Raw genomic sequence first — 18,383 nt, forward strand, 5'->3', positions numbered from 1 at the left:
AGAGCGCGAAAACTAGAGACTTAATTAATCTACTTTTAAGATTCTGGGTATTAAGACACAAATTATTAAATAATACCTGTAGGTCCGGGTTATGGTTTTCGCAGAGAAGTTGGAGGAATCTTAAGATTGGCTTCATGACAGCAACCTTAGCTGGCAGCACGTCCGAATTGCCAGCTTCTCTTTTCTTTTCTGCCATGATTTCTTCTAGAACCGTTGTACCTGTAAGGAAATGTACAATTTAAGATACGGGATATACTAAGAATGAGCGTCAAATAGTGAAACGTCTGTACAAATCAGTCGTAGACTCATAAGTTCTTCGTAAGAACATCTGCAGAGGAAAGGACAAAAGTTTTGATAAATTAGAAAATATCGATTTACAAATTATTATTTCAATAAAGAGCCGACTAGTAGCACTAATTTTTTACTATAAAACAAAGTTATTCTAATTGTACCTACTGGCCTTAGCGTCTATTTCAGACGATTTATGGTGCAATGTCCGAGAGACATCACTTCTGATGACTAAAGAGACCTATGCGAGAGCGACATATTTTGCCACATAGCTGACAAGGGAAGCTTGCAACCGATTGCGACGTTCCGCTATGGTGTCTTCTTTCCCTTTTGTCAGCAAGTGCCGCAAACCAGGTCTCATCGACGAACTTGCGACCACCTCCAACGCACTTTCGCCATTCCGTTCGCTTCTCCCAAGTTTTGTAAAATAAGATTTTTAGTATAATATCAATACGGGTAAGTGTATCATAAGATCATACGGGGAAGTGTGTCCAGCCTTCGCACTCGGCCTGTTTAAACCAATGATCAGTGTTTATTGAGAGTACGCAAGTTTACCACTGACTGTGAGTAGCAAGTAGCAAAAGCATGAACTAATAAAAGCTTTTTACAAAAAATACAACCGACTTCAAAAAGAACAATCATCATCATCCAGAAAACACCGAAATTACCATACATGTGCCTTTAAAAATTGAGGAGTTCCCTCAACTTTTCATGGATTCCATCATCAGAACAGCTCCAGATTAATATGGACCACCTTGGAGGTAACTCCTTTTAAACAAAAAAAAAATTAAATCGGACTACGGGTTTTGGAGTAATCGGTCAACATGTATTGTTTAAGAAATCATCATCATTATCACCAAAATCATCACATTATCACCAAAATTATCATCATTATCATCAACAAGTCCACTTTATAAAAGTGCTCGTTTTCGAGAGAAACTGCTCAAGTTTGTCTAGAAAACACCTAAATCTAACCATACATGTGCCTTTAAAATTGAGGAGTTCCCTCATCTCTTCATGGAACCCATCATCAGAACAGCTCCAGATTAATATGAGACCACCTTGGAGGTAGCTCCTTTCAAACAAAAAAAGAAATTGTTGTAATCTGACCACGGGTCTAGAAGTAATCAGGTAACATACATAAAATGAACCCGAATATATAACCTCCTTCTTTATTTTCAGTAAAGAAGTCAGTTAATAAAGAAGTCGGTTAAAAATGAGTAAAAAGTAAAAAGTGAAATGTGAAGGCCAGACACACACTTCCCCTAATGGCACACTTATCCGTGTTGGCCTTAGTTGAGTAGTCATTCTCCTGGAAATCTCCTTTTCTTGATGTGTTTTGTCAAAAGATAGAACATGTCCAGGATACACGTATTGGTCGACCATCTCTAGCGGTTCGTTCCCCACTATAACACACCCCCCTTATGACACACTTATCGGTATTGGCCTGCGTAGTTACCGTGGGACATGGTGTGTATGTCGGAGTAAGCGTGGACGGCGGTGCCGCACGCGCTCGACACCTCCTCGTCCATTTCTTCGCCGACTACCAGCGGCCCGCAAGGAGTTTTACCTGGAACAAGTACGATTCATCAAATCATAATTCAAGAACACCAGGCCCCAGCCGGCCTAGCTCAAATGACAATCATTAACGCTAGACGCCGATCAAATTGCAGTCTGGCTCTGTCGCGCCGATACAGAAAAGCGATAGAGGTAGATAGCTACGATAACGATCATCGTAAGTGATGTAATGTAATGTGGCGATGGCGATAACTAAAAATAAATAACGTACCTATTGATTGCTTACTGGCTTGAAAATGTACAGAAAATTGTCAGTCACGTGCCGACTTGATTCTAATTAGACTTTTCAAGTCGCTGATTTTTAGGGCAAAATAAATATTCAATGAAAAATCTTATAAATATCGATGTAGGGAACAAATCAAATTATTTTATTAAATATTTTTTTGATTTGTTTTTTTAAGTAGTAACACTACTATACATTTAATATATATTTTTTTTTAATATTATAGGACATTCTTACACAGATTGACTGAGCCCCACGGTAAGCTCAAGAAGGCTTGTGTTGTGGGTACTCAGACAACGATATATATAATATATATAAATACTTATATACATAGAAAACATCCATGACTCAGGAACAAATATCTGTGCTCATCACACAAATAAATGCCCTTACCGGGATTCGAACCCGGGACCGCGGCGCAGCAGGCAGGGTCACTACCGACTGCGCCAGACCGGTCGTCAAATACATATATATAAATTATAAACTGAAATAGATACCATACACTAAAGAAAAAGCGATCAAGCCCACCTGGTGGCGAAGCCGGGCGCCACCAGTACCATACTTTATCAAATGATTCGGTTATTAGTTATCAAGTTATCAAAGGCTTACTAGTAGTAGTACGTGCAACAATCATCTGTGAAGATGCTGTGGCCAACGAAGTTCACTATTATATTACCGTCAGTAATGGGTTGCTTGTTTTTGTCAGCGTGTTGCCGCTGCTTGTCACCGGTAGCCGCGGCTGATGTACTCGCCGCTAGGGATTTGATCTCCTGCTGAGCTTCTCGCATCTTATCGTAGAAGACCTGTCATATGAAATTGTTTATTGTAATAGGTTATGAATAGGAAAGGGCTGCCACATCAGGCGAACACAACACGAATGCATATAGGTATTTTTTTGCTTTTATAATGTCAAGTTTAGACAACAAGTATGCAAAAAAGCTAAAATACTTTTAAAATAAGTTAAAACATAATACTATACTTACAGTGTGAAGTTTTTTGGATGAAAAATATTTTTATAACACTAAGAAGTGATCGAGAAACAAGTATTGTCGTAATTGTACAATACCTTCAGAAAAGATTGCGAAATTTCTCCATTCTGCAGTTTGGTGAAGATACTCGATTGGATCGTAGGGTTGCCTCCTTCCAGTAACGCGATACCTAAGAAAAATAAATTGAATTGAATATACAACGACTGATTAGTGATGAACGGGCACAAGTGTACAAGTTTCTAATGGGTTGGCAACGTGCACGTGACACTCCTTGAGTTGCAGGCGTCCATAGGTGACCGCTTTCCATCAGGCGGACCGTATGCTCGTTTGCCACCGATATAGTATAAAAAAAACCTAGTATAGTACGTGAACTTAAAGGAGGCTCACCTAATATCGTGGCCCGCTATCCATATCAAAACTATTACCACGGGGCTTGGGCTTCAAAGCCCGGCTATTGTGGGCCTTCAGGGACATCTGGGCCTAACGCTGGTCCCAGCAAACAGTATGCGATGAGCTATCGTTGATAGAAACGAACAAAAGATAGTCGCTTCCGTGTAAATAAAAGAGAGCGAGCGATTTACAGTTCATCGCTCGGCGACGAACTATACTAACTCGCTCGAGCTATCATGGCGTCTCTTTTATTTGCACGAGAGCGACTGTCTTTTGTTCGTTTCTATAGCCGATAGCTCGTAGCTTACTCGCTTTTGGTGGGACCAGAGGGTGGGTGGGTGTCTAAAGGAGGGATCTTGATGCACATAAACCCATGTGGGAGGTAGGGAGGTTTATGATATTCCACTTTGTGTGGTAGGGCACAGCACAGAGGTTATCATCTCGCTCGAATCTAGAGCAGAGCCCAACTGGGGAAGTACCTCCGCCTTACAGAAGACCGCATCCAAATAGCACACCCTAGTCATACTGTTGTGTTCCTGCCGGTGAGTAAGGCTGCCAGAGCTCAACGAGGGTGCGGTGTGCTGATGATGGGAGAACCTACGGAACTTTGTTCCGTCTATTGTCCTTTAAGTAGTCGGAAACCAGTACCCTTATACACTCCCTTTTGCTGTGTATTTAACACAGCAAAAGGGAGTGTGCAGGTTTCTAATGGGTCAGCAACGCGCATGCGACAATGTGTGAAAATGTTTGTCGAAAAATGGAAGTTTCTAAAGCTTCATGTGTACTCACCAAGCTGGATAGCTTCGAGGAAGATGGCAGGCCGGTTGGTGCTCTTGATGACCAAGTCTACCACCAGATCAGAAGCCCCCTCGTGGTTCAGATGAACTTGCACCTGAGCCAGGGTCTGCCCCGTCCGCATTAGGACTTTAGCTGTACAGGAAGAAAAGTGTAAGACGACTAGGTCAAAAATAATGTCTGAATATGGCAAATTGTAACTAGAAAATTACCTATATGACATTTTTAAATTTTACAGTGTGACTGGATCTAACAGATGAGTCGATAACTCGTAAAATAACTAGTTAAGGGATATGTGTACTGAAGCCTCATGAAAGTCAGCTGTCAGTATAGATAACATACATACATACATACATACGATCACGCCTGTATCCCATAAAGGGGTAGGCTATAGATAAAAGAGTAAAAAAAAATTGTAGCTGGCCCAGGGTTTATAATGATATATTATACTATATTAACAATGCCATTAATCCATACTAATATTATAAATGGGAAAGTGTGTGTCTGTTTGTTTGTCCGTCTTTCACGGCAAAACTGAGCGAGGAATTGACGTGATTTTTTAAGTGGAGACAGTTGAAGGATGGAGAGTGACATAGGCTATTTTTTGTCTCTTTCTAACCCTCCTGTTCCCTAAAACGGGGAGTGGAATTGGTATGGAGCATTCCGCAGTTTTCGAATTTGACACAAATGCGTAATTCCGTCTGACACAAATGCGAAGCCAATCAGTCTGCGAACACGTGAAAGCAGCAATATTTGCGTAGCAGTGTTGTATATTCTTCGATAGTGATATAGGATCGGGTGTAAATACTTATGTATTTTTTTTTTCAATACAAGGTATTATTAAAATAAATAAATAAATAATAGTAAATGAGTACATGGATTTGAATTTTTAATGACCGATGATATAATTATACCTATATTTCTCTGTTATATAATATTTTCTTGCTTCGTGATAATTTCATGATATTGTAACTTAATTTATTAATTTTATTCAGCTTGGCATGTGTATTTTCTTTCTTTGTAAATGACGATCCTCATTTGGGAGACACAATTATTTTTATTTGGAATTTATTATGTAATTTTTGACGATCATGATGAGAAGATAAACATAATTTTGACATGTAGCAAATTTATAGTGTAATTTTTATCATGAAATAAAGAAATCTAATCTAATCTATTTACCTTTACATGATTGCTAGCACAATACTGCATGTGAACACAGCGTGACGGTAAGCTACTCTAACACACATGCATTTCAATAAAATGTGTACATTGGTGCTTTATGTTGCATAAGAAAGCATGGCACAGTTTTATAAATGAATTTGACACTCACATTTTTATTTATTTATGATAAAATAGTACATTACGATACAAGTGCGTAAAAAAGGAAGTTCGAAACGAGTGGCGATAAATTAAAACACGACCGAAGGGAGTGTTTTAAATCGAATCGAATAAGGTACAAGAGGGCCATCCTGATCGCGGGGTAATTTTAACTAAGGGACGGGGCAATTTAAACTACGAAATATGCTTCATGTTTTAAATTATATATTAACTTTCGAAACAACCCCAGAGTCCGAATTGCCACTTTGTTTCTTATATATTATGTATAACACAAAATATATATTACTAATTTCATCACACGATACTTCAATGTGTTTTTAAAACTGTGCCAGCATTTTTGTTTGAAGCCTGCGATGGACCCACCTGATTTCCGCATGGTCTGATGGTTTTCTGCGGCACATGCGTTAAATCAAACAAAAATCGTCTCAACTATGCGTGAAATAAGAGCCAATGTCGTGTGGCACTTATTTTGCTTTACACAGATTTCTAAACTAAGTTATCGTGGTAATTATACTAAAAAATAAAGCCACAGGCGTAAACATCTTATTTTTTTAGTAACAATAGATTTTTAACAAGAAAAAATAAATTAATAAGCTGAAAAATATTAGGCTAAAATCAGTTGGCAACAATTTAGTAGCCCCGCCTCTTCACCGTGTTTTTTTTTGTTTTCCATTCCATGGGAGCCTGGGGTCCGCTCTGACAACTAATCCCAACTTATTAACGTCAGATATTTTTATCTCGAACTTCAGTATAGTTACGCATGTGGCTTACATAGTTCTCTAATAATCATGATGTGCACGTTTTGAAAGTTATCTTTCCACAAATGTATGAAAACTAATGACCAGTAGGGTGAATCCAAGTAGAAGTAACATGAGTCACGACTTCATTGAGTGTTTATTTGAACTACAGCTGCAAATTAAAGGATCTATGCATATATCGGGAAAGTAACACTTATTTAGAGATAGATTATCCCTTGAACTTGCGTCGTGAATAAATAGAACATGCCATAAAACCGTGACTCGTGTTACTCTTGCCACGGATTGACCCAGTAAAGTATTGTTTAACTTCGTCCAGTGTTAAACAAGTAAGTCTAAGTTCTAAATAGTAACGTTTTTATTAGTAAATTCTGTGCTTTAACTGTCTATGTGCAATTTCTAAAGAAATGTTGTATTTCACAGATAAATGTTTAGGTAGCAATATTTTATTTTTGAGATGTTGAGCGTATTGTGGCTACATGTACGATAAATGTTATGGTTAACGAAGTTTCTTAAATCTGTAGCAAGAGGCGAAAAGGAAATAATATAGTGCAGTCCCACGGTAAGCTCAAGAAGGCTTGTAATGTGGGTATTTCAAGCCTTCTTGAGCTTACCGTGGGACTTAGTCGATCTGTGTAAGTCTTATTATATTATACCGAATTGACGAAAATTTGATTAGGTAATTACGGTTATAATTATATGACACCAACCACAATACGCCCACCATCGTTTGTAAGTACCCTCAGTAGAAATCCTACTAACTATAGTATGTGTATGTGTACTGTAAATAGCTTACCACCCGGGCCGTGCGCGACGGCGAGGGCGCTGGGCGGCGGCTGGATGCGGGGCTCCGACTTGCGGTTCACGAAGTATTGCGAGAGCAGCTTGTTGCGGAGTTGGTTGCCCTGTGGGGTGGTATTGTAAAATGTAAACAACTTGATCGGCAAACTTGACAGTGTGTTTAAATTTGAAGTACGATTTTTTCATTAACTTTACACATGTGCTACTATGAATGTAATTAGAGTTGCAAATAAAAAATAAACAAATGTTTTTTTTTCTGAATTATGAAAAACAAAACATGAAAACAAAACCGAGCATCATTGTGTTTTTTTTCAGATGAGCAATACGACAATAACGGTTTTCCGTGATTCGTAACGTTTCAATAACAATAACGAACATTTTAATTCGATAAACATTCAGTATACAAACGTTTCTTGGGGAATCCCCGGTGTGGCGTGGAGCGTGGAGAGGCGGTGATGTTGCCAACAGTCAATAGCGATAACTACTAACTACAGATTTCGTAAATGTTAGTTTTATAAAACCAAAAAATTAAAGTTATGAAATAAATTCGTTTAATAGTTAACATAAAGTCTAAGAAACCGTATAAAAAAAGTATGAACTGCTTTACACATTTTAAGATTTCGTACTTAAGAAAAAAAAACATACTCCAGAAAAAAAAAACTAGTTTTTTTTCACGGTTTTTTATTAAGCCGGATTAAAAACCGTTTTTTTGCAACTCTCAATGTAATGGAATTACCAGTATATGTCCCATACAAAGCTAGCTTTGGCAATATAAACTACATTTGTTATTTTTATAATAGCAAAACTCTTCAACTAAAGTATTTGAGTGACATTGATACTTTTTCGAAATTTCATTCCATGACTAAAAGGTGACGCATGCCGTGTCCGTGTAGATGAGAACATACGTTCTTTACTCAGTTTTATAAATGTTGTACCTTGTCTCCGTATTCCGGGTCGACGGCCATCATCTCTCTCAGCGTCCGCAGAACTTTGACGCAAAGCTTCTCTTCCTTCTCTTCTAGAAGCTTCTCTGTATGGCGAATCAGTCTAAAAAATTGAATATAAATATAATGATATAATAGTTATTGAACTAATTTACTTTTATTTTCTCTCAAATCCGCTGAATGTTGATTTAGGATATAACTTATTTTGCATTGTCTATTAAGCTATAAAGCTGATAGCCGTTGGAAAATCTGCTGCTCGAGGATAAATACTCAAATTAAATTCACAAACCTGATATTGACACTTCACACAAAGGTGCTGCCCTTACTGTTATATGCTTATATTGCTTATGTGATATGCCGCATTTATCGCATTACTAGGTAGTAAGAAACTTCAATGTACTTATTGAAAAAAAAAGGTCAATACGGATAAGTGTGTCATAGGGAGAAGTGTGTTTGGCCTTCACATTTGGCCTATTTAAACCAATGATCAGTGTTTATTGGGAGTTCATACGTTTATCACTAACCGTGAATAGAATAGAATAGAAAATACTTTATTCAGGACGCTTAAACGATATAAATTACAAAACTCAGCTTGGTGTCAAGGTACCTTTTGGATACTTTGACGCTGGTCTTCCGTCGCAACCCTTCCATTACATACAAACGGAACAAATATGTATAATTTACAGAATATAATAACATAAAATAATAACCATAATATAACGACAAGTTATACAGAACTAAGTAAACTAAATAGTATAGTGAGCCACGACATATAACCAAGAGAAACTGGTTTTTATTTTTACTTATTACTATTATTTTATACTTTGACACAAAAACAGAGATCTTATAGAATCGGCACTTAATTTAGATACATTTTTTGACAATTCAGGATGTGCTTTTTATACTTTTTTTTTTTAATACTACGTCGGTGGCAAACAAGCATACGGCCCGCCTGATGTAAAGCGGTCACTGTAACCTATGAACGCCTGCAACTCAAACAGTGTCACATGCGCGTTGCCACCCCATTAGAAACTTGTACATTCCCTTTTGCTGTGTTAAGTACACAGCAAAAAGGAGTGTACAAGTACCAAGGAGGGTTCGGGTTGCCGAAAACTCAAAGGACAATAGACGGAACGTTAGTTCCGTAAGTCCTCCCGTCATCAGCACACCGCACCCTCGTTGAGCTCTGGCAGCCTTACTCACCGGCAGGAACACGACACTATGAGTAGGGTCTAGTGCTATTTGGCTGCGGTCTTCTGTACGGCGGAGGTACTACCCCAGTTGGGCTCTGCTCTAGATTCGAGCGAGACGATATCCGCTGTGCTGTGCCCTACCACTCAAAGCGGAATATCATTCGCTATGCCCTACCTCAAACTTAATTTTAAAGGAAGACGCAGGATTGAATAGCAAATAGCAAAAGTATGAACACGCAAAAACACCTATGTCTATGAGTAAAAGGTTCAAATGTGAAGGCCAGACATACTTGCGCTTATGACACACTTACCCGTGTTGACCCTTAGTTTTTTTAATATACCTGGATATGAAGATGCCTCTGGTGTTTTCTTCAGCAGCCTCGCCAGGACTAGTAAACAGTAGATGTGGCTTGTACAAGATGTCTACAAGCAATGACAGTTCTGCTTGTAATACTAGTAAAGTTGTAGTTAGCTACTATTGCACATGTATAGTTTACCTAGATATGAAGATGCCTCTGGTGTTTTCTTCGGCAGCCTCGCCAGGACTAATAAACAGTAGATGTGGCTTGTACAAGATGTCTACAAGCAATGACAGTTCTGCTTGTAATAGCGGTCGAAGTTGTAGTTAGCTACTATTGCACATGTATAGTTTACCTAGATATGAAGATGCCTCTGGTGTTTTCTTCGGCAGCCTCGCCAGGACTAATAAACAGTAGATGTGGCTTGTACAAGATGTCTACAAGCAATGACAGTTCTGCTTGTAATACTAGTAAAGTTGTAGTTAGCTACTATTGCACATGTATAGTTTACCTAGATATGAAGATGCCTCTGGTGTTTTCTTCGGCAGCCTCGCCAGGACTAATAAACAGTAGATGTGGCTTGTACAAGATGTCTACAAGCAATGACAGTTCTGCTTGTAATAGCGGTCGAAGTTGTAGTTAGCTACTATTGCACATGTATAGTTTACCTAGATATGAAGATGCCTCTGGTGTTTTCTTCGGCAGCCTCGCCAGGACTAATAAACAGTAGATGTGGCTTGTACAAGATGTCTACAAGCAATGACAGTTCTGCTTGTAATACTAGTAAAGTTGTAGTTAGCTACTATTGCACATGTATAGTTTACCTGGATATGGAGATGCCTCTCGTATTTTCTTCAGCAGCCTCGCCAGGACTAGTAAACAGTAGGTGTGGCTTGTACAAGATGTCTACAAGCAATGACAGTTCTGCTTGTAACACTAGTAAAGTTGTAGTTAGCTACTATTGCACATGTATAGTTTACCTGGATATGAAGATGCCTCTCGTATTTTCTTCAGCAGCCTCGCCAGGACTAGTAAACAGTAGATGTAGCTTGTACAAGATGTCTACAAGCAATGACAGTTCTGCTTGTAACACTAGTAAAGTTGTAGTTAGCTACTATTGCACATGTATAGTTTACCTGGATATGAAGATGCCTCTCGTATTTTCTTCAGCAGCCTCGCCAGGACTAGTAAACAGTAGATGTGGCTTGTACAAAATGTCTACAAGCAATGACAGTTCTGCTTGTAATAGCGGTCGAAGTTGTTCTTCTAGTAGTGCTACTATCTCTTGAAGACCCTCCATTACTGATCTGTCGTTTTGTAGGTTTGACTGTAAGAGATTAGTATTTAGTTATACATATCGTCACTACTTTAAAAAAATCTCGTATCTCACGCTGTTCCTAAAAGTTAAAACGCAGTAAGTCTATATGCATTCCATACATACTTATAGTATGAATTTTCTGAGATAAACTTTTCGCTTTAGCCGTAATCTGTTAAACAAAGGCCTTTGTGTATATTGTTCACGGCGGCTAGCTCCCGTTTAAACGGCACGTGCTATAGTCTCAGTGTAGTTAAAAAGCAACTATCATGATAGTAATAAGGTTCAAATCCATAAAAAGCCCTTTCGGAGATAACACGTTTTGTCATCTTCAAAAAAAGTTACCTGCATACTGCAAACTGTTTAATAAATTTGAACCTTATTGCTATCATGATAGTTGCTTTTTAACTACACTGGGACTATAGCACGTGCCGTTTAAACGGGAGCTAGCCGCCGTGAACAATAGACACAAAGGCCTTTGTTTAACAGATTACGGCAAAAGCGAAACGTTCATCTCAGAAAATTCATACTATACTACAATTTTCTTTTCATTGACAGACGAAGATACAAGTTTTTTTAAAAGTAGTGACGATATTATGATTAAGAACAGCAGGGCTAGCACATGACTGATCCTATTGACTACCCATTCTTAGAGCCCATGTAGACGGTACGAGAACTCGCATACAAGTTTTATGTAACCTCAACCAGATCTCGGACACTGGCGATCAAATATATGAAAGAGGCGCGTTCCTAGCACACATTCTAAGCTCGTGTACGTGAACGCGTACCATGCTTGTATGAGTGAGATGTGACAGGTTGACGGTTCGCGTTTTTGACAGGTGGTAACTGTGAGGCAACCGAGAGGGGGTGGGCGGCGTTTTTAGCGGGGAGCGGGAGTGGCCATACTGTACGATAGTACTCTTTATTATACTGTGCCTCAATAGCCCGCAATGTAACTAAAATCGCACGCGAGTTCACACGCCGTCTAAATCAGGCCTTATGCACTGATCAGTGATCCCACCAAAAATAAGTAAGCGATGAGCGGAAGCGACTATTTATGTTCGTTTCTATTACCGCCTGCCTGTGCCTGTGTGGTGACGGGTTAAGAATTTCACCACCCCCTTTCTTCCCGTGGGTGTCGTAGAAGGCGACTATGGGATATGGGTTAAATTGTGGCGTAGGCGAGAGGCTGGCAACCTGTCACTGCAATGTCAGAGTTTCGTTTTCTTTCAACCCTTTTTGCCAAGAGTGGCACTGAAGCTTTAGTAGTTTCATGTGTTCTGCCTACCCCTTTATGGGATACATGCGTGATTGTATGTATGTATGTATGTATGTTCTATTACCGATAGCTTATAGCTTAGTCGCTTTTGGTCGCTTATGATAGCATAAGGCCGTTTTCACATTATCCGATCCGATATCGGATGTAGGAAGGATGTAAAATGTAAGATTTATGCGCTTTCAGGTCTTCATTTATGTATTTAATAGATCATTATTACTAAAAAATCGATATAAAACGCAAAAATTGCGGATTTAATGCCGATGGAACTCTCCTACAACAGTTTTTGTCCGAGGCACCATGGAACTGCCGATATCGGCAGGACGCTTCCGACATTTTTGGCATGCCGGACCCCCCGCCAGCTGTCGGCCGATAATATTTGTTTGTGTGCGTATATAATGTATATATAAGTTTGTAGTAGTGTGCGTGACAAAAATGTCGTCTATTAAACAGCTGCTAATGATCGAAATTCAAATTAGTTGAAAATTCCCATTGAAAAAAAAGGTTGTAATGCATCGGTCCGAATTGCTACTAGTTTTTTCACCTTTTAGTAGATATAGTTGAATGTAAAATTATTTATTTTGCCTGACACTCTTGAGTATTTTTTATGCTCGTTATCTTAATTTTACAATATAATATTTAGGATATACAGCTTATAATTATTAAATATAAAACATTTTTTAAATATTTTTTGATACAAAATCATACTTCATTGATTTGGAACAATGCGTTTTATCGGACCGACATCCGACACTATCGGAAGCGTTTATCGGATGTAGGATGTCGGTCCGACATTCGATATCGGATCGGATAATGTGAAAACGGCCTAAGCCACCAAAATTTATTTTGTATTAATAGTAATAGTACTATTAATACAAAAGTAAAAGACGTGTGATACTCGCGACGAGATACTGTCGCCAATCATGTGCTAGCCATACAATAAGTCACACTGAAAGGTTATGACAGATGGCGCCACCCTATTAGTCCATTGCACTTGCATTGTACAGATAAAGAATTTCATACGTGAGAGCGAGAAGATGATATGTTTTTTCTCTCTCACACATATGAATGACAGTGACATGCACAGTGTGCCTCCTCATTGTATTAAACGTTGGTCAAGGTAAGTAATACAAGTAGAAGTAAGTAATAAAACCGGCCAAGAGCGTGTCGGGCCACGCTCAATGTAGGGTTCCGTAGTTTTCCGTATTTTTCTCAAAAACTACTGAACCTATCAAGTTCAAAACAATTTTCCTAGAAAGTCTTTATAAAGTTCTACTTTTGTGATGTTTTTCATATTTTTTAAACATATGGTTCAAAAGTTGGAGGGGGGGGGGGACACACTTTTTTTTTCCTTTAGGAGCGATTATTTCCGAAAATATTAATATTATCAAAAAAACGATTTTAGTAAACCCTTATTCATTTTTAAACACCTATCCAACAATATATCACACGTTGGGGTTGGAATGAAAAAAAAAAATCTGTCCCCACTTTACATGTAGGGGGGTACCCTAACAAAACATTTTTTTCCACTTTTTACTTTACCACTTTGTCGGCGTGATCGATATACATATCGGTACCAAATTTCAGCTTTCTAGTGCTAACGGTTACTGAGATTATCCGCGGACGGACAGACGGACAGACGGACGGACGGACGGACGGACGGACGGACGGACGGACGGACGGACAGACATGGCGAAACTATAAAGGTTCCTAGTTGACTACGGAACCCTAAAAATGGTTGGTTGGTCAGGTGGATATGCAATAAAGGTTTAAGAGTGGATTTTGACATAAAGTGTAAAGAAGTACTTACTGCAATATCATCATTCGTGGTACTAAGCTACAAGAGGAAATATCGTATTGTTATATCTAAACTTTGCTATGTCATTATTCGACAATAAATATCATAATTAGGATTTAATAAGGCACTGGTCCCACCGCGAGCTAGTAAACTATGCGCTATCGGCTATAAAAACGAACAAAAGATAATCACTCCCGTGTAAATAAAAGAGACACGGCGATGTATATAGTTACTCGCCCAGCGGTGAGCTATCAATATCGCCGTGTCTCTTTTATTTGCACGGGAGTGCTTATTTTTGTTCGTTTTTTATAGCCGATAGCTCATAGCTTACTAGCTAGCGATGGGACCAGTGCCTAAATCGTTTATTTACATGAAAACTTAAAAGCTAGCTTATATTTAAAATATGCCCTATGCATTGTACATTGCTTTCAACATTTCATCACTGTATCGCAATGCTGATACGTTGTGCGAGGAAGTCACCAGCTCTTCGGTCACCAGTTAAAAATTAGGTTAGAAAAATGAATGTTTTAGTCATATGTGAAATCTAACATTTAAAAATCTCATAAAAGATTTGTAAGAGTAAAGTAATCTTACCTGAGAAGCCATTTTTTCTAGTTTGGAAGTCTTGGAAGCAAGTAGCCACTTGCTGGTCTGCCTGGAGAACTGAGCTACCTTCTCGAAAACCGTCTGGATCTTCCCTTCTAGTTCTAGAGGTATCGCTATGCTTCGGGATTTAGCTGAAAAGATAACAGGGTTTTATAAATCCACTAGCTTTTGCCCGCGGCTTCGCATGAAAATACCTATATGAAGAATGGCTCTAATTTCCAGTAATCCGAATTTTACACTAATCGAGGTGCGAGGATTATCGAGATTTTACTGTTTGTAGAATCGTCCAAAATCAACATAGAGGATAGATGCCTTACCAACTTCGCTGAGTGTCCGGATACATTTCTCCACGTTGAGTTTTTGAGGGGGAGTCAGCCAGGGACACTGGTATATCCGGAAGGTAGTCTGTAGCAGCTTCACGAAGATTGACTGCCGTGTCTGTATACAGAAATCAATGCACATAAGTATATAAGAGTTTTGAATGATTCACGGTTATTTTCGAGTTGCATAAGTCCTAAGGTAATTTCGACGGAACGCCACTACATACCGAGATTGGTAAGAGAAGCCATTGAGATTCACAAATATAAAAATTTCAATCGTGAGGATGGCTTCAAACTATCTAATGTATGGAATCCAGTGATTTGTTTGTGTAAAAAACCGGTGAAGTCAGAACTGAACAAACGTAGTGACACTGTGAGTGTAGTGTGTTTGGACAGACCATCGAGTGTGAATGCGACCAGTGGTAACGCTTAAAGTGAACGCAGCCGACGCGCGAGGAGGGTAGATCGCGCGCTGTCTATGCAACTTTAACATCCACCCGCCTTCGTCAGTTTTCCGTGATCATGATGCATGCAACTGCGTCGAAATATCGGGAGCAAAATTTTAACAAACCCTTAGTGCTGACATAAATCCATACTAATATTATAAATATTAAACTTCCAACTAGGCATAATTCTTGCATTGATCAAATTGCAAGTAATATAAAGAGTGTATCTGTGAACATTCATCATCTCGGACTTTCTGACCATGAAACTGCTCAGTCAATAACACTGCGAACTGTTAAACGGCAAAAGACCTACACTACTTGGTTCGAGTATAAGCGTGATTACAGCTTGCACAATATACGAACATTTTATAAATGTATTTCGGCTCTTTCCTTTTCTGAGGTCACAAGTGCAAACGACTCAAAGGAGGCATTCCAGCAATTCTATGATCTTATATGTCTATTTTATGATTTATGTTTCCCGACTATAAAAGTAAAAATAAATAATAGGATGAACAGAATGAGTTGGCGTACCAAGGGTTTAATAAAATCATGTGTTAGAAAAAGGACCCTGTACTTTAACTATATCAGAAATAAATTAAATAAACAATCCAACAGAAATAAATACAATAAATACTGTAAAGTACTGAAAAGATGTATATTAACTGCACAAAAAATTCAAAACTCTAAATACCTACAGAATAGTAAGAATAAGTGCAAAGCTACTTGGAACGTCATTTCGTCTACCGTAAATAACAACTGTATGGATAACAATATTGATATCATCCGACACAACAATAATATTTACTCAAACCCTCTACAAATATGTAATATTTTTAACGATCAGTTCATAGGTTCCCAAATAGCACTTGAATCTCCAAAAAACAACCAGTCTTGTAGATCTGTCTTAATTGATGCAAATCCTAGCACTATTTTCCTAAAACCAGTGGACGAAAACGAAATTTATAGGATTATTAGGTCATTGAATAACTGCAAATCAAGTGGCTATGATAATATCAACACAAAAATGCTTAAATTATGTGCCTACTATCTGTCTGTTCCTCTTGCTCATGTAATAAATCTTTCTTTTATTGACGGCAGCTTCCCACAAGAGTTAAAAGTATGTGTTGTCAAACCTTTATACAAAAAAGGAGACAAGCAAGAATCTAATAACTACAGGCCGATTACCTTAATCCCCATTATTTCAAAAATTCTAGAAAAGGCATTTTACTGTAGACTGAATGACTTTTTAACCAAATATAATATTCTTTGCCCTGAACAATTTGGTTTTCGCAAGGGGAAATCAACATCTATCGCTTGCTTTGACTTGGTTAAGTTTATTACTGAGTGTATTAATGAGAGCGTCCCCGTCATGTCCATCTTTATGGACATGACAAAAGCTTTTGACTTTGTCAGTCACTCAAGGCTTTTACTAAAGCTAGAATTATACGGTGTGCGGGGAACAGCACTTAACTGGATAAAGAGTTATTTGTAAAATAGAAAGCAATGCACAGAAATCAGCCAAATAAGGGAAACGAGACATACAATACTAAAGCAATCATACAGGTCATCTTTTAAAACCGTTAGTAAAGGTATTCCACAAGGTAGTATTCTTGGACCTTTGTTATTCGTTCTCTATATTAATGATTTGCCGAAAGCCACTTCGAATAAAAGTATAATGTTTGCAGACGATACAACTTTAGTAATAAAATGTAATGACAAAATTGATTTTGAACGCGACATAAATAATTCTTTAATGGACATTATCTCCTGGATGAAAGAGAATGAACTACAAATAAATATAAGTAAAACTAAATATATGCAATTCTCTTCATATAACTCAAGCGATATTAATAAACGTGTAATTAATGATAATGAAGAAGTCGAGAAAGTTGACACCTTTAAATTTTTAGGAATAACTATAGACAACCACTTGAATTGGAAGGAGCATATTGAACAAGTTTGTAAAAACCTTGATAGATTTGTGTTTGCACTAAAAAGGTTACGAAGTACTGTCTCATTTGAAGCTGCACTTACTGCTTATCACGGGTATGTATCGTCCGTTTTACTTTATGGCCTGATACTGTGGGGCAATGCAGTAGATATTGATAAGGTCTTTATAGTCCAGAAAAAGTGTGTCAGAGCCATCTGCAATGCATATATCGACGACTGTTGCGTCCCACTATTTAAAAGTCTGCACATTTTACCCTTGCCATGTCTATATATTATATATACGAGAAGTCTGTGTATTTGTCAAGTCGAATCCGCATTATTTTAAAACTCGGATTCAGAACATGGAAAGAAAGACAAGAGTAAGAGTATTGAATGGATTAGCCAAACCGCTTGGGAAAAAGTACATTTATAGACGAAATGCTTTTAACATGTGCATCGAAATTTACAACCACATTCCCGAAGAGATAAGACTACTGCAAGGTCCTCTCTTTAAGCGTAAACTGACGAGCTGGTTATTGGACAAATGTTATTATAGTGTTAAGGAATTTATTGAATGTAATGGAACTTTTGTATAATGTACGAGGTGCGGTCCAAAAGTGTCCGGCCTAACAAAGAAAACAAGTAGATATATTTACAAAACCTTTTTTATTTTTCGATATAGTCCCCCTCTATTTCAATGCATTTTGCAGATCTCGTGATAAGCATCTCTATCCCTTTGAAAAAATAATCTGGAGTTTTGTCCTCAAAATGGGTGAAAACCGCTTGAGCCACTTCATCATCCGAAGAAAATCGTCTTCCCCTTAAGTCTGCCTTAAGTCTCGAGAACAAATAGTAGTCGCTTGGGGCCAGGTCGGGACTGTAAGGTGGGTGGCGAATTTCCTCGAAGCCACATTTTGCTACAGCAGCTTTGGCAACTGCAGCAGTGTGAACGGGAGCATTATCGTGGAGAAGCCGAACACCTCTACTGAGTTTTCCACGTCGCTTCTGCTTGATCGCCTCTCGTAACTGTTCAATAAGGGTGGCGTAGTAACTGCCATTTACGGTGGTATTTCTTTCTTTTATGTCAATCATTAGGA

At 38.3% G+C, this 18,383-nt stretch overlaps 1 protein-coding gene across 1 annotated transcript in view; it reads right to left on the reverse strand.

The window, feature by feature from the left end:
* Positions 1–18,383, reverse strand: part of LOC125237462 (inositol 1,4,5-trisphosphate receptor) — a 136,469-nt gene that overhangs the window by 20,666 nt on the left and 97,420 nt on the right. The window contains 10 exon segments of the mRNA XM_048144561.1: positions 77–219; positions 1,748–1,858; positions 2,766–2,892; positions 3,156–3,247; positions 4,258–4,398; positions 7,156–7,264; positions 8,096–8,207; positions 10,733–10,923; positions 14,580–14,722; positions 14,909–15,029. Of these exon segments, the coding sequence (XP_048000518.1) occupies positions 77–219; positions 1,748–1,858; positions 2,766–2,892; positions 3,156–3,247; positions 4,258–4,398; positions 7,156–7,264; positions 8,096–8,207; positions 10,733–10,923; positions 14,580–14,722; positions 14,909–15,029 (1,290 nt within the window).

Source organism: Leguminivora glycinivorella, chromosome 21, assembly GCF_023078275.1.
Source record: "Leguminivora glycinivorella isolate SPB_JAAS2020 chromosome 21, LegGlyc_1.1, whole genome shotgun sequence".
Classification (NCBI taxonomy): domain Eukaryota; kingdom Metazoa; phylum Arthropoda; class Insecta; order Lepidoptera; family Tortricidae; genus Leguminivora; species Leguminivora glycinivorella.